The following is a 25008-nucleotide window of genomic DNA, read 5'->3' as shown; positions in this document are numbered from 1 at the left end:
TGTGCTTGATGTATGACCAGAATGCACGTTAAAAATATAAAAAGCCAGGCAGGAAACATAATCAATCTGACCTCAGACACTTGGGTGGTTCCGCTTTCTGACAAAACAAGCCCCACTGTTCCAGAGTAGTGCACGAGGTACGTTTCTATGCTTTTACTGAAATGTCACATACATATCTGATCTTAAATGCAATTATTTTCACAGTAAGAGGCCAACACTAAATGCATTGGCAAGGTTCTTTATTACTCATTCATTCTTCTGATGATGCATAGAAGCAGACTTTACAACAATTTCCGCTGCAACGCCTAAATTATAACATTTAAATGAATACCAGTTCTATATTCATATTGCAAAACAAATTGTTAGGATGCTTCTAGAGTGGAGGAGAGACTGAAAGGTACAAATAATTATTATTATGAGATGAGAAATAATTGTCTAGTGAGCATGTCATCTGACGGAATAACATTTCTAAGACGGTAGATTTTTTTGTAACGCACAGATCATGCTGGTCATACAGCTCAGTGATGAATCAAGGGCATTGTATCCCATGGGGTACTTGGGGTACACTTATTAATATCTGCTTTAAAGTTTTTGTATACACAAGCCTATACTCAGCTTTTTTATAAAATAAAACCTATATTTTAAAGGGAGTTTTTAAATGTGTGATGATAACCATAGATGCTAATCCAAGCATTATATGGAACACAATCTACACCAAAGAAAAATCTGTTTCATTTGATTAACTAGAAGTACTTGTTGGTTTGTTCATCGCTGTCGGTCAGCAACATGTTTCAAATGTAACCAGGCCATTAAATAGCCGTTATCAGTTGTTACTACCACTTCAATGCTTTAGAAAGAGCAAACTGCACACATCAGTAGGCAAGAAGGTAAATATGGTGCAGCAGTTGCTCCGTCTGTAGAGACTAAGATGGGAACCGAAGGGTTGCCGGTTCAATTCCCTGTTGGACCCTAAATAGGTAGGCAGGACTGTTAGCTGGGGAGGTGGCAGTCCACTTGCTGGGTACTGCAGAGGTGTCCTCTTCATCAGTGCATCATGTCTATAGGTCCTGTCTGCAGATCATTCCTTTGCCATGTTAGGAAAAAATAAAAGTATTGCATTGCAGTTGTATGCCTCAGCCAAGCTGCAGTTTACAGCTCTGTCAGTCCAAAATGTCATCACTTTAATAATTGTGTCATTTAAGACATGTGTGTAAGAATTTTTGTGTCATGGGAAAAAACATATATTGTGCAGTCACATTGACCTTTGACCCAAAATATCTAGTCACTAAAGTGCAACACAGTTAAAAATGTGCACACCGGAAGCCCAGAAATATTTCCCATAGACTTATCGTCTTCAGGATTCTATATTTTATTGTTTAACACACTAATTAATTTAATTAAGATGTAACTTTACTTGGCACGTTAATTATATCAGCTTCACTGTGTACCTGTCTTGAATTTTTTGTCACATCAAGTCTTACATCTTTTTTAATAAAGGAGATTAAATCAGTTCAGTCAGTGATGATTTTTCAAGGAAAAACACAGAGACGATCAGATAAAATTTGTCATTAGTTTATTCATTGGTCGAACTGTACATGATGCAGTGAGAGGGGGGCGCCATATGATGAGTAACATGGAGGATTACATCGATGCCAGTGCTATGGCAGCACCTGGAACACACCAACTATCAGCTGGACTGGAAATAATAGCCCTGCACAAGGAAACTGTTCAGGCCTCATTATGTACAGGCACCATACAGTGTGTTTGTGTACGTGTGTGTGCATGTGTGAGATAAAAAATATCAGACCAGATGAAAAACACACAAAAATGATTTTCAGTTCCACAAATGTAAAAGGGTGCTCTCTCGCTTTTTCATTGGAAATATCAATTAATTCCTTGTTTTCTGTTTGTCCATTCATAGTTTGAGTACGTGGAAGTGAAACGAGACGAGGGAGTGGCCGAATACAAAAGATTAGCTGATTAGCAGAAGGTTTTTTTGTAATTCCATGTACTACATTGATATCATTATTACCCATACATTTGTGCAATATCTCTCCTTGCATAGTAAATAAAAGTTAAATGTTTTTGTCGTTGACATGCACCTATCTTTTGTAGCATATTTTTCTTGCTGATTTTTGGGGACTCCCATATAGATTTATAAGCCCACTATAGTGATTGCATGCAGCGTTAGCAGTAGAGCTGACCTTGATTCTACTAAGAGTTTATGAGAGCAAAAGGTTAAGCCAGTATAGTGGGTGTTGATGAGGACTGTTACGTGAGACCTGGCTGGACAGACTTCATGCCTCAGCAGTAGGAGAGGCACCACTGGCTGCAGACAGAGGGGAAAGTGCTCTGTGTGCAACAACATCCATATGTTCAGGTGATTGGTTCTTTGGCTTTTGAGTCGCGGGTTGAAGATACTTCCGGGGAGGGGGGGATTTTTTGTGATGTTAATCTGACATCAGTCCGAATCCCTCTAGAACTGACATGCTTCTCCTCGACCACCACGGCTGCTCTGTCCGCTGAATATGAACTCTGTCCGAAGGAGGCTGTGTGTGCAGCGTGTGTCAATAATGTTGGCCAATTTTCTTTTAATAACATTGCCAAAAACACCCGCTATACAACATGCTAAGATAAAAAACAAAAGCAATTGATGTCTTGGTAAAATATGCTGTTAATTCCAAACCTGAACTCCTTATCTGTACAATTCTGCGTGTGTGCATTCACTTTGTGGTCTGCACTTCCCTTATGGGTCCTCACATGCAGCCTCCTTAACCTTTACAGCACCTAAAACGTGAGCTATAAGTCTTCAACTGCTTTCCACTGGGTTTGGCTTTAACAAGGCCATCTCCTGCATTAGATCATTCCGTTTTTTTTTCTCTTTGTATGTTTTTTTGCAGTATATTTGTAGCTTTTGTAGCCATGCAGAGCCCTGCAGAGAGGGCTCTTCATTCCAGGGGGCCAGCAAGCAGCACGCTTTTTGTGCGGATAATCATGCCAGGTGAGAGAGTGGTGTGGATTCCGCCTGAACGCCTGTGCACTGGCACTAAAGGATGGAAGAGGAGCTCTGTCACTCTAGAGATCAGGGGGGGGGGGGGTTTGTTACATGAGTGAGATGAGTTGAAAAGGCTGCATTTCTAACGTCACTACGATGGAATTTGTTAAAATGTCCACTATGTCTTTTTCAAGTAAATCTAATGCCAAAGATCAGCAGCAATAAGTGCAGTCCAGCTGTCAGGTAGCCAACTAAGGAAGCCTTGGAAGAGTCCGTCTCATATTGCCATCTCTCCTCGGGTTAAATGGCTGAGGCGTTGGGGTCGTATCGACGTTTCTTCACATTTCTTTCGTGGAGACAAGAAACAGGAGTCAGTATTTGATATAATCACATCTGTAACACAGCTAGTGCAACCTGGACAAGCAAGCACACTCATCTCTTCAGATTAGTAGACACATAAGTAAAATGCCACAAACAGTTATTTATCTATTGGTATATTAAAGAGCTGAAAAATAAACATAATCTTTGATGACTTCACAAAATACTGAAGACAATGATGTGAGGAAAGGCTGGTCCATGTTGAGCTGGGTGGGCTTTGACTGCAACAAGGCAGTCTGAGGGTTTTATATTCACAAACCTTTACATCCCAATTGATAATATTTGACGGTAAACACATTAATTTCATTCAGGATCCATTCCCCTTTGAGTATTATTGTTAGGATTTGTGACACTGAGCTTTGGATAGAAGTCACTTCAATGACACTGAGGAAAGCACTTTATCTGTGGACCTAATGGACACTTTCAAATTAGCTAATAAATCATTTTGAAGGTTTATGAACATAAATCTCCTCTGTTGCCCTCTTGCAGACAACTGCCGACCAGCTTGTGCGTGCAACATCAGTTTACAAGGTGAAGAAGTGTAGGACACATGTCTCATTACCAGTTTTGATGGGAAAGACATAGTTCCACTCAAAACATAACCATCTGGGAGGAAAGAGCTAACATAAACTATATATAAACTCTATATAAAGGAGGGAAAGAGGAGACAACCACAAAAACAACAACCACAGCAGCAGCAGCAGCAGCAGCAGCAGCAGCAACAATATCTACTACCACAACAGTGGGACGACAAGGAAGACGACAATAGGAGTGATGCATAACCTCCCCGTACTGTGGCTTGTTGTGGGGCTTCTATCACTCTCATGCACCTGTTCCAATAGTAGGCCAGTTGAAGGTGGCACTATTGCTGTGCGTGGTTCATGCAGTGCAATGCGCCGTGTCTGTACCAGGTCTGTGAAGCAGGCAGCAATGGCAGCTGGTGTGGGCGGGGTCCGAGAGTCCTGCTCTGTTCTAGGGTGGAGCCTGGCCATCTTAGGTGGGTGCGGCCAGCCATGGCACAAAGGCTGCGGCCAACAAAAAGGGTCCTGGCCTCTGTCTCTGTGTCGCTCTCACACTTCCATTTTAAGTCTCAACCTCAAACAATAACGGACTGAGAAAAAGATCATGGAGGTGATGAGAGCACGACAACCATGGACCAGATCATCACCTACAGTATGGGTCTGGCTCAGCCTTTGTGCAATGAACTGACCACCTCCAAATAAACAAGTCAACATGCAAAAAAAATGATTCTTATGCTGTTCACTTTCTTTCTTTCTTTGTGTTTTTGGTGAAAACCATGATGCTTCGCTACTTGGCATGCTTTGGTGGCTGCAGGATTGTATTTCTCAGATATTTCTTAGTCCTATTTAGATTAAAATGTGTAACACCCCTGTTGCTCAAGACAGCAGGCTAATCAGCGGTAGATTATCATTTATCAACCTATTGTACTAGCAAGTACATTTCCTTGTTATGCAGGGAAGAGTTAGAGGCCTATCTTTGGATTTCAGAGGGGAATTTTTACTTATTAATACAAGCATACACAAGTTTTCAAAAATAAATATTTAGCTATGAGTATTCTTTCCCCTCTTTCATGAAGACTGAACATGCACGTCAAGCTTTGAGCTCTGCCCGTCCAATCAGTTTGAGGTTCTACTACAGATGGACAGACGACCCCCACATGGAGCCCAGTGCCTAAAAGAGAAATCACCCTTTACACATCCTTAAGTTGAGCAGTTCAAATGCATGTTAAGCGTGTGTTTGTGTGTCCACCCTGGAGTCCGTATTCTGTAGCAGGAGCTCAAACCCTGGTTTCTAGAAGCAGCAGGGATGCTAGAGTTACAGCAGGAGAGGCATGCGGCGTGTTGCTTACTTAAAGCCCCATCCAGTCCCCCCCAGCACTATGGCAGCCACAAGGATGGCTCCGGCGATGGAGCCTATTATTAGATTGGTGGCACTAGGACCTGTAAAAGGTTATGGGGAAAAAGACATGAGTTTCTATACTCACTAACTGTATAAATAACATGGAACTACACAATGAGGATTTCACATGGAACAGAAAACATAACCATAAGTACTGTTACAGTAAAATGACTCTTAGTTTTGCATGCCCCCTTCAGTGTGTATTATGAAGTTTATAAAGTAGAGGCCCTGGGATTTTTTTTTAACATGTATCTGGTGTCAGTTGAAGTAGTGATTATCAGTGTTTGTTAGTCTGTTAAAGTTGTGCAGAAGACTAGACCATGGGTGTCCATCACTATAAAGGTTGAATCAAACAGGTTATATGTATATGTGGTATAAGCAGGAACAAATTCTTTTTAGGGGTCCCAGTCACCACACAGCCTACCACTGACTGACAAGCCAGGTCACTAACTGGACACTTCTCAGGACTGTTTTCTGTCTAAATGCCCCACATGCCCCAGAAAGGAGAGGATCACAGGAGCAACCACATAACGACTAAGAATTAGAGAAGGAAAAAAGGGACAATAAGAAGAAGAGGGAGGATGGAGAAAGAGGAAACATCAGGAAGAGAGGAGGAGGAGGAGGAGGAGGAGGAGGAGGAGGAGGAGGAGGAGGAGGAGGAGGAGGAGGAGGAGGAGGAGGAGGAGGAGGAGGAGGAGGAGGAGGAGGAATCCATCAATCAATCACACGACACTGAAAACATCCAATCACATGACAATTATATGGTCATCACCAACACACAAGAAAACACAAAGCCACCGGGACGCACACACGGGCTCAGGCCGGCTCACGAGACCGCCCGCACACTGAGGCACCACTATGAGAGGAAGAGCTGTGAAAGGGTTAAAAATGCTTACTCTATTCCCCACCCTGTGCCTCCAAAAATCACCCCCAGGGCCAGAATGGTCCCTGCTACTGCCCCTATCAGCCTGTTAGTGGCCACGCTCACTGTGTGGAGGGAAAAGGAGCATTATTACCACGCTGTCAAAAACAAACAGCAGGCTTCTGCTTCAGAGTCATGGATGAAGAGACAGGCTTCCCGCTGTGACGCTTACCGCTGTGACGCTTACCGCCCCCCCGATCGTCCCCCTGATGTCAAAGTATCAGGTGTACAGCTGGACTGTGTGTTCATTTCATCTTCTAAAACTAAACAAATGTTAACGCTGCTTTTATTTTCTCCTTCCGTCGCCATTTTACATGGAGTCTTTACGACCCCAGTACACCTGTGAAACTGCGCGCTGACTCAGATCTAACATAGTGACAGAGAATGAAATTGCAGTAATGCAGAACAATGTATACAGTGTATTAGTCAGCGTGCTAGGATAAATCAGTGCACATAAACATGAGTGTTATTCATTCTATCGGACGGCAGAGGTTGAAAAAGTTTGAAACCGACCCTTGGGTCCTTCGTCCTGAATGGCCTCAGGCTCTTTAGGCGGGTCAGGCATGCTACAGTCTGTCCCCGCCCAGGTGGTGTCGCAGGTGCATGTAGCTTCATTGTTGCACACCTGCACAAATCAGACAGAAATAGATGAGGTGACGCGAGGAACAAAAGAGCTGTAAATAAAGGTGCTGACACACTGGGAGACTTTCTGGAAATCATCTCCATTGTTTATCCACAGTTAACAGGCTCCTACAAGGAGTGCTGCAGGAATGAGACAAAATCTGTAAAATATTGAATAATGCAAAGTTAGATAAAAAAGTGTATTGTTAATATCATTGTACATTATTGAAGAAGTGTGACAATGCCAGGGTGCTTGTATTGTGCATGATGGACAGTTACATTATTAAGCGAGCTGAGTTTGCATTATGCTGATGTCTGAAGGAAGGAATGTCCATAATTTATTGTACAGCCGAGTTAAAGGTACAATGAGCACAATTTGTCTGTTGTGGTTTGTAAGCACATAATTCAAAGATGGACCATCCTCCCCAGCTCAATAAGGTAATGTTGCTCTCCAGCAGCTGAAAGCCAACCGCAGATTCTATGTTAAGGATCAAGCTTTGACCATCACAATATTTGCGTTTTTCTTTGGAGACTATTTCCAAGGCTACCTCTTGAAGGTGTGCTTACAATCAAAATAAATACAAAATAAGACTTGGTTTCGCCTCAGCCGTTGTATGCCAAACAATCAGTCCTGTTGCAATTTACATCTATGTCTGACTACAAAATGTTATCACCTTTTTCTTATTAGACTTTAGTGTGAAATTGTCATAAGTAGCATATTAATTCCTAAATTATGGCAACAAAATACATTTTAAAGTTACAGTGAGCTTGACCAGCAAAATCTAATAAATTCATCATTAAGTCCGATTGACGTTTCTGAAGAAAATCCCACTACACGTTCGCAAGATGTTGCGTTCATGCGACGTGCGGACGTACAAACTGAAATCAAAATGCCTCAGGGCGGAAAATCCAGGAAGAGGGCAGGGTCTCTGGACTACACTTCTACTGGGTCACACATCAGGACTGAATAGGATGTTTTTGTATGAGTCTGTACATAGTTTTCGTTTTATGAAATCCTACTCACTGTGACTTTAAATGATGTCTTGATTTTCTTTACTTTGCTTATGTATATACCATTACACACACAAGTAAATGTGATTTGATATACTTTATTAATCCCCGTGGGGAATTTGTTTCTCTGCATTTGACCCATCCTGTGTTAGGAGCAGTGTGCTGCCATTTTGAACGGCGCCCGGGGAGCAGTGTAGGGAACGGTGCCTTGCTCAGGGACACCTCGGTAGCACTTGGTCTTGAACTGGTGACCTTCCAGTTGCCAAGCCAAGTCCCTATCGACTTTGCCACCACCGCCCCCCATGTCTTGTTAGTGTGTTAACCCATTGGCAATACTGTGAGTGTACAGCATGACTCACCCCATGGGCAGAGCACACCTGTCCATTAGGTCCAGTTGGGCAGGTGCTCATGTTGAGAGACTGGATGGGTAGACACTTGCGGTCAAGGCACATCATGGACGGCCCACAAGGAGAACCATCCTCCACGTAGCCTAAATCTGTCTCATCATCCAAAAGGACATGGCCACCACTGTGAGGAGAGGTTGGAGGGAGGGAAAGGGAGAGAAAAATAAAGAAAATAGGGAAAGGGGGCAGAGAGAGAAGGAGAGAAAACTCATACATGGAAGATTATACCAAAAGTGACAAAACGGGATGAGAGTAAACGGTCTCAAAGGGTCTTATTATATAGTACTCGTGTTTACCTGCAGTCTACCAGTCTGCCTTGATGGTTGAAGGAGGCTGGGGTGATTTCTCCTTTCATAATGCCGATGCGTGGGTTGCGGCCAATGTTGGAACAGAGAAGGTAACCGCAGAACACATCGCTGAAAAACACCACAGAGAGAAGTCTGTACAGAATCCTATTGTCCATTTTATATAGATTTTGAGGTCCTAACACTCGACACGATTGAGTTCTATCATGATTGCTTTCTTTACTACCATAAAGGAAGTTATGTTTGTTTGTCTCTTTGGAAAAATGTCAAAACTGCTGGCCAGATTTTCATGGAATGTAGTAGAAGGGCGTGGACAAAGGAAAAAACCCATCACATCAGAGCGTATATCTGAATCACAGGGTTGAGACAAAGGAATGTTCTGTGACTGTACCCTACCCATTTATTTAGTTTTAATTAGTTAGTAGTACTGTTTCAAATGTCTCTAGAATTGTCTTTCATTCACTTTTTCATTTAACAAATCTGTTGTATACATGAATTGATGTGACTCAAAATTCATCTCACAGTGAGCTGTTACATTTCAGTTGTAGAAAGCATTTTCACATTAAAAAGTGGCTCTGGTTTTCATCATGGGTGTATTCAGAGAGCATTGCTGCCAAAACACGCAGCTGGAAATGAACATGTGATGACAGAAAAAGCAGGAGAAGACGACAGCCTCCACGTGACCTCCTCTGCAAGTAACAAGAAATGGTGCAAGACCAACTTGTGAAACTAATGTCGTCAACCAAACGTCGAGCTGGCAGGCTTAGGACCGGCAGTCATCCCGACCGTCGAAAACCGAGGCCTGTCAGTGCTTCAACTCAATGTTGAGGGCCTAACAACTACCAAATTCAGAGAGCATTGCTGCCAAAACACGCAGCTGGAAATGAACATGTGATGACAGAAAAAGCTCCAATTGCAAGTCTATGGGCGAAGGCACTGATTATGAGATGACAGCTTAACACTGCAGCAACCCTGAAGTATACAACTTGATGAAACACGTTTTATTGGAATGAGCAGCTTCCATCTTGTGGTTCAGTAATAGGTTCTTAAAATATATGAAATGCTTTTAGGGATTAAGTCTCTGAAAACATGTTCCCTCTGTGGCCCTCTATTGGTTGATTTCAAAATAACATCACGTTCCTTCTTTGTCAGTAAAAAAAACTAAGAAAGCCCATCCTCTGTTGAAATAGAAATCATTCTGACATGTACAGAGAAAATTCCATTGTTAATTTAATTTGTCTTAATTTGAAACTCACTGCTTGCTACACTGGATCCATTTGTCTCCATCCTTCCCACAGTTGCCCTTCTCTGTGCCCTCCGTGTTCAGCTTCTCGTAGCAGAACTTCTCCGAGCCTGCAGCCTCTGAAGGAAAGAAAGGAGGCGTGAATTGTCTGTTTAGATGTCTCTGTGTGATGATACTCTAACACTCACAACACAAGAGATAATGCGAGTCAAAATAATTGTTGATCTTACTTGACCCCCAGATGTATTTACACTGGCTTTCTCTGGTTTTGCACTCTCCGTTGAGGCAGCGGCCCTTCAGACAGAAAAACAATGTTAATATATTTTCAGTCAGCTGCTCCAAAGCTGCTTTTCTGATTCATGTCTGCTGCTTTTTACCACTCTGCGTACCTGGTTAACCTGGCAGAGGTAGCCATCTTGTTTATGAAGATTGGGAGGGCACTGCAAACAGTTAAAACACAAGACTTCTCCTTAGCCATGCACATTGTCATAAACACGGAAAAACAAGGAATGAACAGTGTGAAACGGAAACAAATGTGCACAGCGCAACACAACAACACCTGTCCAGAGTCCCCAGAGCAGGTCTCTGAGATGTCACAGTCGTTCACATTATAGCGGCAGCTGTAACCTCGTGGATAGAACTGGTAAAAAAAAGAGAAGATAAAAGTCAGATGTAAAAAATAATAGCTGCTACAATATGTGATTTATAACAATAATGTCAATGCTATCAGCCAAATTAATCTTTAACTTTTAGTGACTGTGTCTTTCTGGCAAATAAATACACTCGGAATATAAGTAAAGAGATTTGAAGAGAGCCTTTAACCATATTATCAACCATATATCAGTGTTTTTTTATAAGCATTGCTTATTGAGAACTAATGTCAACACTGATGCTTTTTTAAATCCACCTTTAACATGACCGTACGTATATTGTAATTGACTTGTAATTGGATTTTGTCATCTGATCTTCTTTAACTCTACTGTATATGCTTTTTACCTCAATGAAGTATGTTTTTAACTGTTTTGCATATTGGATTGAACATATTATTCTAGGATGCCCAAAGACATACATGTTAATTGAATGTAATAACTCTGCAAATGCATTAAAGAAGTAGAAATGGAAATTATTTCAGTGATGCTGGATTAATTAAACAATATAATCCTATAAATAAATACTATATAAACATGTTGTGCTGTAAAAAAAAAAAGACCAAACTCATACCAGACATGTGTTATTGCAGCACGGGCCGTCACTGCAGTGCGCCCCGTTGGCGAGGGAACACTTCTTGCAGCAGTCCTTGTAGCACTCCTTAAAAATAAACAGGAAGAGCTTCATCCATCTGAACAAACAACACGACAACAACTTTGTGAAGTTAAATAAACTCACTGCTCTCGCTCCACAGTCGCACTCCTCTCCCACTTCCACAAAGCCATTTCCGCACTCTGTGGACTCGAACAGCTAACAGAAGGAGACAGGACAGTGTAAAGGATGGAGCTGGTGTCGAGTTTCAGGACAGGTGGGGACAACATGTGAGCGTCTTACCTTTGTTGGCCTGTTAAACAAACATGAGCCTCCACCTCTCAAAAGGAAGTCCTTGTAGTCTGTGATGCTGCATTTGGAGAATCTCCGTGGGTGTTGGACCCTGAAGAGAGAGAACATCAGGTGATAATTAACCAGAACTGTGAGGGAGGAAGCTTGGTCCAAAAGACTGTGGGATGCCATGTGTGTGATATCTTGTCTTATCATATGCAATACTAATTCTTCACAATGATAAGAGTTACATTTAAGAGGTTTTAAGACCTTTAACTCATATTATTTGATGGTTTTACCTGTTTCGTGATCTTACTGTCTAATGTGTAATTTGTCATATTGGGCTATATAAATCAAATGTGATTGATTCATTGATAGGTTGACTCTCCAGCAATACATAATCATTCCTATATTTCTAATAATGTAATCAACGCAACTTAGACCTGGATAAGAGGCTAAAGTGTTGTGCTTAAAGAAACGTTCCCATGATGAGATGATGAGCTGCTGTAGCTATGACAGTGTTTGCAAAAGATCTTTGTGATCTCCACAAAAAAAATAAAATGTGCACTTTTACTTAAAGTCTTAGAATGTCTCCAGACAAATACAAAACTTGACTGCCAAAAACAGGAAGATTAAAGAACTTTGTGAATGAAATGGAAGCCCTTTTTAAACCTTCTAAAGACACTAAATTCAATGCATTTTAGGACTTTTAAAGCACTGTAAGAATACTGCCAGAATGTTATATAAAAAGAGAGATGGCATGGATCAGTTTGAATAAAAATGAGGCCACTAAAATCACAACTGATAACTTTAGGTGTAGAGGCAGCATAGACTTTTCCCCAATTCATCAACAACTAAGGATGTAAATAAAACAAAAACATTGTGAGCAGATACAAGGACAATTCATAATTAAGATTTTAAAAAAGCATGAATGTATTGCCCACTGTAAAAGAGTTCCTTGTTCTTAACACTTTTTGATAATATCCTACTGATCCCATCTACACCTTGCATTAATATGCAATCTGTATCAGGTGTTAATGATTAGTATTCTCTTAGTGACTGCGGGTTAACAGTTATGTAACACTGCAAAACAAATGGGTTGACACTGGACAGAGATTTTTAATCAGAACATTAATTCTGCATTAATTCCAACCCTCCCTGTGCGGTGACTACATTATTAAATGACAGTAAACAAGCATCTGTAATTGTGCCACTTCCCCTCTCTTCTGTGTAAACGTGTGTGCGTGTGTCTCAGGGGTGTGTGAGGCATTACCCAGTGTCCTCCATTATGCAGCCAGCCCACGGGTCAACACAACCACATTCCTCTGCAAACAGGAAAGAGAGGATGGAGAGCCACAGAAACAGAGAGTCAGAGAGATACACAGGTTTCCAATTCAAGGTTATATTATACACACTATATGAAATTGATTGTATTTCTACCTTAAAATATCAAAAATCATCAGATTTAATTGGTGGATTTAGCACCTGAATCCTTAAGTTTTCATCAGAGTATTTCTATTTTTCACTTCAACCTCTTCTCCAGCTCTGCCAGTTTTTTGGGGGCCATAAAATAATCCCTCTGATGGTTGAGTATCAAACATGGCAGCTGTTCGGCTCTGACTTTGCCTCATTAGGAACTGTGATCTTAAAGCTAATGGCATGAGTCATTCTTCTCAAGCCTGGCTGAAAATCTACTCTTGGACCACTTTTTCTAAGACTGTCATCTCTCCATCTGTTAGGTCTGGCACAGAGAAGAGTTGACAGTTTGTCCCAGTCAAAATGCACTTTGCTGTTTCATAGGCAACATTTCCTGCTTTTAGTGATAGTTATTTACATTTCTAAACCTTAAATGACACTTTTTCTAAAGTGGATTACAGAAAAATGTACAGACCAATATTCAGGCAATTAATGTGCTTTTCAGAATCAACACAAAACCAAAAATATACTTATACTTATGCCTAGAGGGATCAAGCCATGCCAACAGTTTTGTTGTATATGCTGAAGTTGTAAGATTTAAACGGTCATGCCAATGACTTTCTGATGTCAAAGCACAAATCCAGAACAAAGATTCCTCAGGTCAAACCACAGACCTCTCTGTGGACAGTTTAATTGAGACCCTTTGTCTACCGAACATTAAAAAAAAGTTGAAAAAAAAACTTCCAAAGTCTTAGTTCATGGCATCATAAATCCTTTGGCAGACCCCTTTGTCTTTTGTCTTCAGTAACTCCCAATAGAACTATCTGCTAAGTCGTATATACAACAAGAGGAAAACATGTTTTTGTCATTTTAATGATGGGAACGTTGTGATTTTGGCTCTGAATAGTCTGACATCCCTACGTTCTTTTAAACTAGCTAAAACGTGACATTGTGTGTGTTCATGTGTACTTCTCTTCGATGGGGGGTCCCACTGGATGCCCAGGTTCTGAGCCAGGCTCTGGGATAGAGACCCCGCCATGGACCAGGTGCTGCCGTACTGTGGACACAGCAGAGGCGTGAGATTATTCACCTGCAGTCACTCTCTATGATACAGATACAGTGTTTAAGAGCAAATCTACCTCGTTGACGCCTACTCCTCGGCTCCCAGAACACATGCCTCCAAAGTATGCTGCGCTGCTCCTGCGGTAGTGGAAGGTCGCATTTCTACAGAAATAAAGGAAAACAAAAAGGCAGACATGAACAACAGATGAAAAGGTAAAAAACATCACAGAAGATTCAAAAAGTGAGATGTACAAATTTGCTCCTGAAGACACAGCAAAACAACCAAAATACACTTCCATCAGAGAAAAAAACCAATGGAAACGAATTGATATCTAACATTTATCTGTTCTTTGTATTTATATTTAAAAATAGCACATAACAGAAATCAAAGAAAACATACAATTCAAAAGGATATGCAGAAAAAGCTTATTTTATTTTGTTATGAATTTAATCCGAGTTATACAAAATGTGCAATGTAAAAAGGGTAATATGTAAATAAATGTAATAAACTAAGGGTTATGCCATCACTATGTCACTCAGTATTAAATGATTTGGTTTGTCACTACTTCAAAAGGAAAGAGTTATTAGTTTTTTATTATTTTTCATATGTGTATTTCTGTTGTATGTTGTATGAAGTAAGGGCAATGCAAAGACATTAAGTGAAAATGAATAACTTACGAGAAGAGGTGCACAGCGTCGGCATGGTGCTTGATGCTCTGCTGCCGGTACTTGGAGAAATCCCGCAGCATCTCCAGCGGCCTCACGCTGACGGGGATCTGATCCTTGTCCGTCCAGATCTCCACGGCAACGAGCACCACGCGTGTGTGAAGTTGCTCTTTGAAGATCTGCCATTGAAGCGCGCAGTGAATGCCAGAATAATAAAAGGCAGGGAGAGAGGATAGAGAGTGAAAGCGGCAACAGGGAAAGGAGAACAACGCTGGGTGTGAATATTAATCTGGGGATGCAGCACTCTGGGAAAAAGGAGGACAGGGTGTGTTAATGCATGTGACAAGAACACAGAGCAAACACCTTCACAATACAAAGATTAACACATAAGAAAATACAACTTTTGGGTCGACTCAGGGTTAGAAAGATGTACTCCATTATGAAACACAAGGCTGTCTTCTGCTGTACTAGTAATACATCAGCAAAACAATTACAACATGTAACTTATGCTATGTGTTAAAGCATCAGTAATAATAGTAAGCCAATAGTTTGATCTATATAATAATATAACTCTCTGAATAGGAACATTTTGGCCAACAAGTACGTTTTCTTTAATACAAATACTTATTATATTTGACTTTAATACTTTTGTTACTCAAGTGAAAATCTGATACACGGGACTTTTTCATGGAGAAGAGTATTTCTACAGAGTGGGATTACTACTTTGCTTAAGTTAAATGTAGGCAAACTTCTTCCAGCACTGTTAGGCTGTGGATATAAGCACTGTGAAGCTTTAAGCTAAATGCTAACATAATCATGCTAATATCCTCATAATTACAATGAAGTGCAAAAGTTTCATTATGGTTACATTTCAACATATTATTTTAGTGATTTAAGTTATTTTGCGTTTCCCAGAGCCAACTCATTTTTTGTATGTACATTCTTAGTGGTTGTATATAAAAACAAATTAAGACTTTACTTACAGCATCCACAAAATTCACCACCGATTTGGCAAAATTCCTTGTGTGCTGTTTGGTCTTGTGTCGTTTATACTGCAAGCACAAAAAAATAGAACAAAGATAAATCAGCTGTAGTGATTTAATGATGCTCACTAAATAAACTATTCTACATTCACTGGTCCCTCTTGTGGGAAAAAAAGCAGTGTAGGTCCTAAAATATGAATGAGTTGTTTTAATATATACATATGAGAGATATGAGTATCATACCATACTGTGATCACTGACAATCATGATCTCCAAATACTTCATCTCCTCAAATACATTGCGAGGCATCTGCAAAACAAAAACATTGAACCATTTAATGTCATGCAAAGTTATTTAATTCATAACAATTCAAGGCTGTGTTAAAGTTTGTCACAACAGTACATCAGGGTTAGCTTAGAGGACAGACTTACTGCTCGCTTTTTCCTGCGCTTCAGCCAGGACAAGTCATCCAGTTCTGAGAAGAGCTGCTCCTCCTCCTCAACTACGAACAAACACAAGGAAACAGTGACATTATGATGTATTTACAACTGGGTTTGCCTCTTTCGTGAGTTCAAGGCCGCAGGGATTCGTTTTCATTATGCTCCAACCCAGAACATCCAAAATGGTTTTCCTGAAGTGCCCCTTTAGTGCTGTGTTAAATCACGGTGCAGATGCTAGGCTGGAGTCATTCAACTTGGCAAACATGGTAGGAGGCAACAAACACCACCACTGTAAAATAAATTAAAGCAAATTCTCCAAGTGTTATTCCCTTTGTGACTTATCCAAAGTACACATTATAAAACGTTAAACTGAAACAATCATTGAATTTATTTTAAAGTTCTATTACTACAACCTCAGAGATTAGTACAGCTACCTTAGAGCTTTGTGGTGGACTATCATAAGCGGAAATTAAAGTCAGGGTCATTTGAAATGTGGCGAAAGTGAAGGAAACACTCACCCTGTTCCTCTACATCATTGTTCCACTGAATAGAGGCTGTTCTTCTTAGTTTGTGAGGCCTTGCAGCTGTATCCTGCAGGCCGAGAACAACATGTGTAAATTGCTGAGAGATTGATCAGAAATCCAAAAGTGCTTGATATGAGGTTACAGCCATGAGCATGTTAGATCCGTTTAGTATTAAGACAGAAAACAGGGGAAACCTGGTATCGTCTCAAATTGACAAATCCACAAAGCAGCATTTGTGGATTATCGGCATCTTGTTACTTTATTGGATGTTATCTCTACTAGAAAATGTTTCTGTTTTTTTAAACCAGGAACTGTTATCCAGACTAGATATTTCCCTCTACTTTAAGTCTCTATTCCAACTGGCTGCTGCCTGTAGCTTCATATTTACCCAACAGATATTAAAATGTTTTCTCACCTAACTCTTCAGGACAGTGAATAAGCATATTCCCCAAAAAGTATATATAAATATTGCAAAATGTACTGCTATTCACATATGAAGAGTTTAGGTTCATGTGATGCATTACAGTTAAGTTTTTTGGACATCAGTTTTTAGATAAACTTGAAATACTACGATGCATAGTGAAGTCATACATTACTGTTCTGATATTGATATCAACTAGATTACCCAGTTCTACTACTGAAACTAATACAAAACAACAATAACAAGACTCAACATAACCACATGTCCAATGCAATAAAATAAGTTAAGATTAAAGCAAAATTCTGTATACTAGAACGTGAGAAAATGTACTTGACTACTTTGCTGGCCAGTGCTTCATTGTCTCATGTTAGAGTGATTAGCTTACCATCAGTAGAAAATCTAAAAATCAGTAAACAGCTGAGGCTTGTTTTGCATGCGAGGTGGAGGTGAGCAGATGGTAACCTTAGTGTGCTACATATTTAGTTTCTCTGCGTAAGGAATAACTTACGATTGAATGAGTCTGCTGTAAGGGCTCAATTAGATACACATAGACTCCATCGTCAAACATCCCACTGCCGGGCAGAGAGAGTAAAAAAGAGAGAGAAAGAAGACGATAGTGAGTCAATAGGAGCTGAGGACCAGAGATGAGTGGATCCAGAAATATTCTGAACACGGCGAGGATTACACACAACACTGCTGTTCACTTACTGCAGCCCGTTGCAGGTAGATAAGGCCACATGGGAGTTATCGTTCCCTCTCACCTGGCCGTGGTAGTAACAGTGCTCACCGCCCTAAGGGAAGAAGACACAGTGCTAATGCAGCATCACAGAAAAACTCACCTTTAACTTAAGCAGCATTCCTGGCAGCACCACACACAGAACTGAGCCTACAGTAATGATTCACCATTACGTGAATATGTCATATACTTTACTTAATGATCATGCGCTGGAATTTTCTAACATCTCAGAGGAGGTAACAGCTTGTTTCACAGATGCCGGCTTAGTACATTAGCAACGCATTTCTGCAGGAGGTCTTTGCTTGTTAAGATGTGAAGTTAAAACATTGCAATGATGGGTCCTGGCACTATCAATGACTCAGCTGTCAGATCCAGGCAGGGGTGTAGCAGGTGGATTCTCTCTCCTCTCAGAGAGAGAGAGTGAGAAGAGAGAGAGAGGAGCGCAGGAGAGAGACGCGATAGAGAGAGAGAGAGAGATAGAGAGAGAGAGAGATAGAGATGAGAGAGAGATAGAGTAAGGCGAGAGAGATATCTTCTATGCTATCTCTCTCTCTCTCTCTCCTCGCTTCTCTCTCTCTCTCTCTCTCTCTCTCTCTCTCTCTCTCTCTCTCTCTCTCTCTCTCTCTCTCTCTCTCTCTCTCTCCTCTCTCCCCCCATCCCACGCTGCACTGATACTGCAGAGGGCTTTCTCTCCCCTTGTCATGTGACCAGAGCTCCAGCAGCAGGAGTCTGCAGGAGAGCAAAACCCTGCTGATTCAGCTACAGCCCTGTTCCTGAATCAGCAGCAGCCTGATCCAGCTCTCATTCCCAACCTGGTCCCCCCCCCCCCGCTTTCCATCTCCTCTTTCCTTCAGTTCTAGGAAAATCATGTACGATCACATTTTAATCAACCTACGTTAGTCCATCTATCAACCAACCTACCTATCTCTTTTTGCTGTACAATTAGTTATTTTTCTTATTCTGCATACAAGATTGCCTTGGTGTAATTGTAGTTATGGGGATGACATGACAGTTGCTGATTTGATAACCAACTTTCAATAGGTTTGATGATAAGAGGTGAAACTGGACTTCAGGAAATCAGCACTCACATCTGTTCCTGTCTTTTTTTTCAAAGTCTATAACCTAAAGTGGAGACCAAGCATATTTGTGTCTTTTACATACCGTCAAACTTGCGTGACAGTGTAAAAATAAAAACAGCAGCTAAAGAGAACAAAGACTCCAAAACAAGACAGATGTGTCCTGTACCATTTTAGTCACACAAAAAAAATGTTACCTTAGAAAGAACAGGTTTCCCCGCCTCATAGTGGATCTCAACGTAATCGGAAGACAGCAAGTCACTGTAAAACACAGATTTTATTTGGTTAATGTGGACGGATGTGATGCAGCGACAATAAAAAACAAGTCTGTCTGCCTTTACTTTCTGTGACTCACATATTGTGGTTTTCACTTAGCGGTGAGTAGTGCTTTGGTTGGCGTTTAAACAAGAACACTCATCACCACTGTGCCTGGATTAGCCTGCACAAACACTCCAATGGCTTTTCAATACTGCGAAAAATACGTTAAATGTTGCCTAACCTCAGGAAAAATGATGACACATGTTATACAATAAATACTGCTTCAACAAGATGCGCAGTTCCCTCACAATTTTAGCAAAGTGGGCATGAGTTAACCAAGTGAACCGAGAAGTTGAAACAATCATTTAGAAAACTACATTTTACAAGAGTTCATGGACAGGACATGTTCCTCAAATGTCCCAAAATTAGATCACTGGTTGAGGAACAGCTCTCATAACAGGAACAGAAAGAGATAATGTTTTCTAAAAAGCTGCCAATGACGCCTAATGTTGTAATGATTTCAAGGCCTCGGCTTCACCTTGAACACAGCGATCCTCCCGGCAGGTCCCTCTATCTGAGTCAGCGTCCCTCACCATTTAACACACTCAATCTGTTAGCCGACAGCTGACTTCAAGAGACTGCCATTTCTGCCACAATAGCGTTTTTTCCCCAGAGTAACCTTGAAAAAAAAAAAACTCCTCCTCTCCATGGACATGTAGTGTCATCACAGCAACAGAAAAAAGGTATAAAACAGATAGAAGAGATGGATCTAGTGCTGTAACACCAGCAGAGTGACATTTGTGAGTGATGCTCAGCAGCATGTGAGCCGGAAGTGCACCATTATGAGAGGAGAGTCCAGGTATGAGCGCCGTCTGTGAGAGATTCCTGAGTGAGGGGCTATTAATAGGGAAACAGATGAGGCAGGGCCAGGAGAGTGGGCCACACTTAAGCGTGTATCGGTGTTCGTATGAGTGTGTGAGTGGGAAGCACTGCAGAGCATGGAGGAGTAAAGGCACTACGAGTGAAACGAAGTGTGTGTGCGTTTAAAATGCATGTGAAAGTGTGAGGAGACCATGAGAAGGAAGCTCTGGACTGAGGTCTCTCAGTTCACGGGAGACTGCAGCAGCGAGACAGAGGCGAGGCCCAGGAAAACTGCAAGAGGTTCCTTCGTCTGGCGCCAGATCAAATGCAGTAGTGACACTTAATAATGTTCATTACTCCAACACATGTAAATAATTAGTCTAAATAAATATAGATGCTCTGAAGAAGTAGTTTTCCCTTCTGTTTCAATTATATCAATTTATTTCAATTGACTTGTCTTTAAGTGGAAAGAAATGGCCACCTTGATTTGCAATCCAGGTACAGTAAAGGTGAGTAGATAAAGTAGCACTCATTGGCAGGTTGTATCTATATTTAGATCTGTACTGTCGCAGCTACAACACCAAGCAGAATTCAAACCCCTGTTCTCACACAAAAAAGGCACACACTGTGTTAGCTCATGTATCTCACAGATAACCTACAAAACAAGCAAACAGCTTGGAATCAAGGTCACACTTTCAACCCTCTCTACTGCTGCTGCAAAGAGTTGCTCCTCTGTTAAGTGGGGATCATTGGATGTGTGATAAATGTACAGGACAACATCTTTTAGACATGATGTGTGAATGTGTGGGATGGGAGTGACATGGCAAGGGTTACGTTGTACATGTATCTTTCTCCATGCTACTTCACGTAAGCTGCAATCATTACATGGACACTAGCAAGTGTGACTGTATTGACTCTGCTTATATTCGTTTAAAAACCTCCCTGAATTCCTGGAGTATCTCCTATATTATCTAACCTTGTACAGTTACACAATAACACACACTTCACTGCGGATAGTTGCTTGCTGATATCTGCACTTCCTACAGTGGCATTGAAATAACACTCAAACTACTTAAACAGATAGCAAAGCATCCAGAGTAATTTCCTTTCAACACTGTGTTACTACAGCTATTAGCAAGAACCTAAATGTCCAACCCAGTAAAACCTTCCATAATTACTTTTGTTTGCTGAAGAGATCATATTTCCAACTTAAATAAAGCAACCAGACACAGAATACCAGCAAGTAGATAACAAAAAAAACAGCATTCCACTATGCAGATAATATAAATGTACAATATTATGTTACAGAATCGAGCTTGGAATCACATTAAAGGACATGGAATTCAATAAGCATTTTAAAGTCCTTGTACACATGAACATTAAGCCTTCACACATGTAGACCGGCTATTTTGAGAAGGCAGCAAATCAATAGCATCGAGTGTCCAAGAGCATCGTGTCTCCAAACGGGACAGTGATCAAACACCACAGACTAACTTTCTCTCTGCAGGTTCTGATGCAAACCGATTAAACCTCATTAAAGATGAATATTTGTGTTTCCAGATCTTTTTCTCAAATAGTCCTAGTAGTCTGGATGCTGAAATAAAATACCTTTAGCACTCTGGAAATGAGGATTCTAGAAACTAGGGCGCTGACCTATTCAATTACAGTTTCCATGATTACATTATCGTCGACCGGCGCTGCATTAATCACTGATCTGACATATAATAGTGCGTATCATTTACAAACGTCATCTTCAGATGGGAATCACAAGTGTCGTGCGTGTGATGCCCTAAGCCAGGGGTGTCAAACTCAATTTCATCGCGGGCCACATTAGCATTATGGTTGCACTCAAAGGGCCGGTTGTAACTATATAAATATACTTATATAAATATATAATATATATATATATATATATATATATATATATATATAAAATAATGTATTATATTACATTATTGCCTCTGAATTGGATTATTATCGGATAGGGTAATAACTAACTACGTTTGAAAGCAGAAGTTCTAGATAAGTCTCTTCAGTGTGCATGTCACAAAATGAGATGCATTGTGGGACATGTAGTTTATGGGCAACCTGCTTCTGTAAAGTGGCATGTAAACGTATTATATTCTTTGCAAGCTCTTGCGGGCCACATAAAATGAAGTCGCGGGCCGGATTTGGCCACGGGCCTTGAGTTTGACACCCCTGCCCTAAGCCTAAATGTAATTGTCGCCTATGAGGGTGTTGATCTTTCCATAGTAAAAAATGATGTTTAGTGATATATTATGTTTGATGTTAGTTTGTACTTACTGGCATGCTTTTTGAATCTTTCTAATATCCAATCTAACTCTATTCTTAATAAGCTTACTAAAGCTCATATTAAGTTTACACTAAGCCTTCATTTAGTACAACTAAATAGCCTTGCGATAGGAGATACAATCCTAAATCACAGCTTTCATATTATGCATTTCTAAAAAGCTTTTTTACAGTATTTTTCTATAATATCCATATGGCGAGTCCAAGTGTGGATCTGTTGTGGCAGGAAGGTTTACACAGCTTCTCTTTAACCCCCTGATGAATGAAAATACTGACGTACTGCAATTTTCAACCATCTGCACATTACTGTCAACATGACCTTGACAGAGGATAGACGTTGTTGTAAAAAACAGATCAATCTATCTCACTGTAACTTCAGCCACACATATGGACGTTTGTAATGATTAAAGGGAAGTTCCGGTTTATTTAATCGGTTTTCTTCTCGTAAATGTTGCTATTAGGACTCTATGAGTGGTGCCAACTTTGCACTTGCCACCTCTGTTGTAGATATTCAGGAAATTAATAATTTCACAAACATGTCTCTGAGTCAGATAGAAAAGTAAAAAAACGGGCCACAGTAGCCCCCTGTGCATGCATAGGGGTCAACATCTGGAGTTTAGCTTTAATGACAACACCAGCTAAGTATATCTAAAATCACAAGTTTTAGCTAACCTGAAACCATATGAACATGGTTAGTATAGGGATACTCATTTGTTGTTTTGGACTTAGATGACTATATTTTTAGTAGTACTTTTGAATGACAACATTGTAGACAAACTCACAACAGCCCTAGTTACTGGATAAGATGAGATGGACTTACGTGTTCAATGCTAGATCCAGAGCAAATCTGGAGCCAAAGGCCTCTAACTGGAAACTGGCTTGAGCGAGGTGGACCGGCTGTAAAGGAGAGTTGTTATTAGAGATGATGCAAAGTTTACGATTATGGTCGTCTACAAACTGAAAATCCTCTAGGGTCCACCTTCAACATCCTCCACAGTACAGTGCACTGATGACAGATGCATGGCAGATGGTAATGCAAAGTGGGAAAGCTGGAAGAAAAGGTTTCCTTTAGCTTTAGCATGGTGGCTCTGGCATCCTTCCAGTTTATAAATGCATAAACCGTAATGTACTGCTTCTTACTTCTAACTTCAAAGCCTTGGCCACACAGCATGCTATTAAGTGAATAGCAAATAACTTCTGACCACATCCCAGTATCAATCACTCTCCCCCACCCTTCCTTCTTGCTGACTTACCTGCCCGTCTGTGGCTTGGTTTTTGATCCGGGTGTCCAGGTCATGGTAAGTACTCTCTGAGTCCTCGTTTAGGTAGTATATCAAACGGGAGGGGTAGGTGATCACATGCTCTACTGCATGGTGGGTTGTGTTGTCTGTGGCAGGTGCTGCAGTTGCCTGTTGCTCTGGCGAGGCTGGCACTGCGTCCCATTCAACCTTGTCCCCTACTCCTTGAGAATCTGCAAGACAATTGCCACCATACATGAAAAACCTGACAAACACATACACAGCCAAATGTCATGCTTTATTCATGAAACGCATTGACAATACTGAGGAAAGTGGCCCCGGCTTCATTGCGATTCTTCAGGACACAGTTCAGGAAGATGGTTACATGCTATCGTATACTGACAGTCAACCACATACGGTTGATTTACAATACAGAATATAAATAGCTTCATTTCAGTAAGGCTACTTGTGCATTGCCAAAGTCAAAAACTCTGCATCAGATGGATTAATGCAGTGTGTATTTTGCAATATAAATCCAAACAGCCTCAGACAACAATAGCATATAATACAATGCACTTAAAGTAAAAAAAAAACACTGTTAATTCACTGTGATACTTCAACATACTAAAAAGCACTATCTGTTTTAAGAGCTCAACGATAGATGCTGAGATGCTGTAATCTGTCCCATGCACCATCACGCTGTAGATGCCGCATATTAAATCAAATATCGTTTTTTTGCGGGGTGGAACACGATGTTGTGCACCCGCAGTACATTTTCAGATGTTATTTTAGCCCGGCACATAAAGTGAAACGCCTATTTAATAAGATGAAAGTGAGCATAAAAGAAAGCCAGCAGGCTATTGCAATACATACCGGATGACGCTAGTGATAGATGAAGCCAAGGCGAAAGGATGCTGACGAGCAAAGTGGCCAGAAATATAAAATGCATGATTCATATTTGATAACTGAAATATCTCATTATCAACACAACAACGCAGTGTATAGCTTGCGGCCCATCGTGGCAGGGGACGTGCCGTGCAGAGGGGCTTCCTTCATGGATCCGGGAGGCACCGGGCTGCTGCTGCAGTAGCGGATGAGGAGGAGGAGGAGGAGGGGGGGGGGGAGCAGAAAGAAGGCGGTGGCCAGGCAGCTACTGGAAGTCCACCAACAGACTCCTCCTCGGTGAACACAAACGTCAGTCCTCCCTCCTGGACCACAGGAGGCTCCTGCAGGTGACCTCGAGGAGACGGCTGTCAGACAACATCGACCAGAAAACAAAACAGGAAATTACCCTCTCAGCTCCCTTCAGCCATAATCACCCACGAGTGATTTTTGTAGGCAGGGTTCGAGTTACGTGGGAGCCAATGGGAGCTGAGCTCCCATAAGGAGGGTGTCACTACCAAGCCGCCAGGAAGTGCGCCGGACTCAGATGAAAAAATTCGTGGTGGCCAAACGGCGGTACTACACTTCCGTTTGGTTGCCAGGCCCGGAAACACTTTTTCCCATTGACTTACATGTGGAAAGAGTGGTCTGTAAATCGTTGGATACTTTTTTTTAAACTAAATAAACTACCCAGTATGAACACTTGTATAGCCCTTATTAAAAACATTCGTTCCTCAAGTTGTAAAAATGTGCTAATAACGTTATTCTGAGAGTTATTTCCCCATTATGAACGCGCATCTAACCCA

At 41.0% G+C, this 25008-nt stretch overlaps 1 protein-coding gene across 6 annotated transcripts; it reads right to left on the bottom strand.

Moving 5' to 3' along the window:
- Positions 1-1556: 1556 nt before the first annotated feature.
- On the bottom strand, positions 1557-24660 carry LOC117544363 (disintegrin and metalloproteinase domain-containing protein 23). Of its 6 annotated transcripts, none has more exons than XM_034213328.1 (27): positions 24194-24660; positions 23336-23553; positions 22903-22979; positions 18851-18914; positions 17550-17632; positions 17350-17413; positions 16415-16487; positions 15888-15958; positions 15700-15765; positions 15457-15525; positions 14486-14652; positions 13885-13969; positions 13715-13802; positions 12603-12654; positions 11342-11441; positions 11186-11257; positions 11021-11107; positions 10359-10439; positions 10189-10239; positions 10030-10093; positions 9813-9918; positions 8548-8667; positions 8207-8375; positions 6729-6840; positions 6190-6280; positions 5244-5334; positions 1557-3341 (listed from the first exon to the last, which is right to left on the bottom strand). In XM_034213328.1, exons 1-26 carry the CDS (start codon positions 24267-24269, stop codon positions 5328-5330), a joined length of 2313 nt encoding a protein of 770 aa, XP_034069219.1. In that variant the 5' UTR covers positions 24270-24660; the 3' UTR covers positions 1557-3341; positions 5244-5327. The 6 variants fall into 6 exon arrangements, with proteins under 6 accessions (XP_034069219.1, XP_034069218.1, XP_034069216.1 ...); XM_034213327.1 differs by lacking the exon at positions 6190-6280 and adding an exon at positions 4282-4484 and having other exon boundaries at positions 24194-24659; XM_034213325.1 differs by lacking the exon at positions 6190-6280 and having other exon boundaries at positions 24194-24656.
- Positions 24661-25008: the final 348 nt, after the last annotated feature.

Source organism: Gymnodraco acuticeps, unplaced genomic scaffold, assembly GCF_902827175.1.
Source record: "Gymnodraco acuticeps unplaced genomic scaffold, fGymAcu1.1, whole genome shotgun sequence".
Lineage (NCBI taxonomy): Eukaryota > Metazoa > Chordata > Actinopteri > Perciformes > Bathydraconidae > Gymnodraco > Gymnodraco acuticeps.
Note: the sequence above shows the minus strand (reverse complement) of the source record. Positions and strands in the feature narration are given on the sequence as shown.

What these genes read in the sequence shown, in the direction of transcription:
- LOC117544363 (XM_034213325.1), bottom strand. Translation starts at nt 24,269, where the DNA reads ATGCATTTTATATTTCTGGCCACTTTGCTCGTCAGCATCCTTTCGCCT. An exon ending in TGTTTAACAGGCCAACAAAG is followed by an intron (nt 11,258 to 11,341) that starts GTAAGACGCTCA and finishes TCCTTCTGTTAG; the next exon opens with CTGTTCGAGTCCACAGAGTG. An exon ending in TGGATCCAGTGTAGCAAGCA is followed by an intron (nt 8,668 to 9,812) that starts GTGAGTTTCAAA and finishes GGTGTTTTTCAG; the next exon opens with CGATGTGTTCTGCGGTTACC.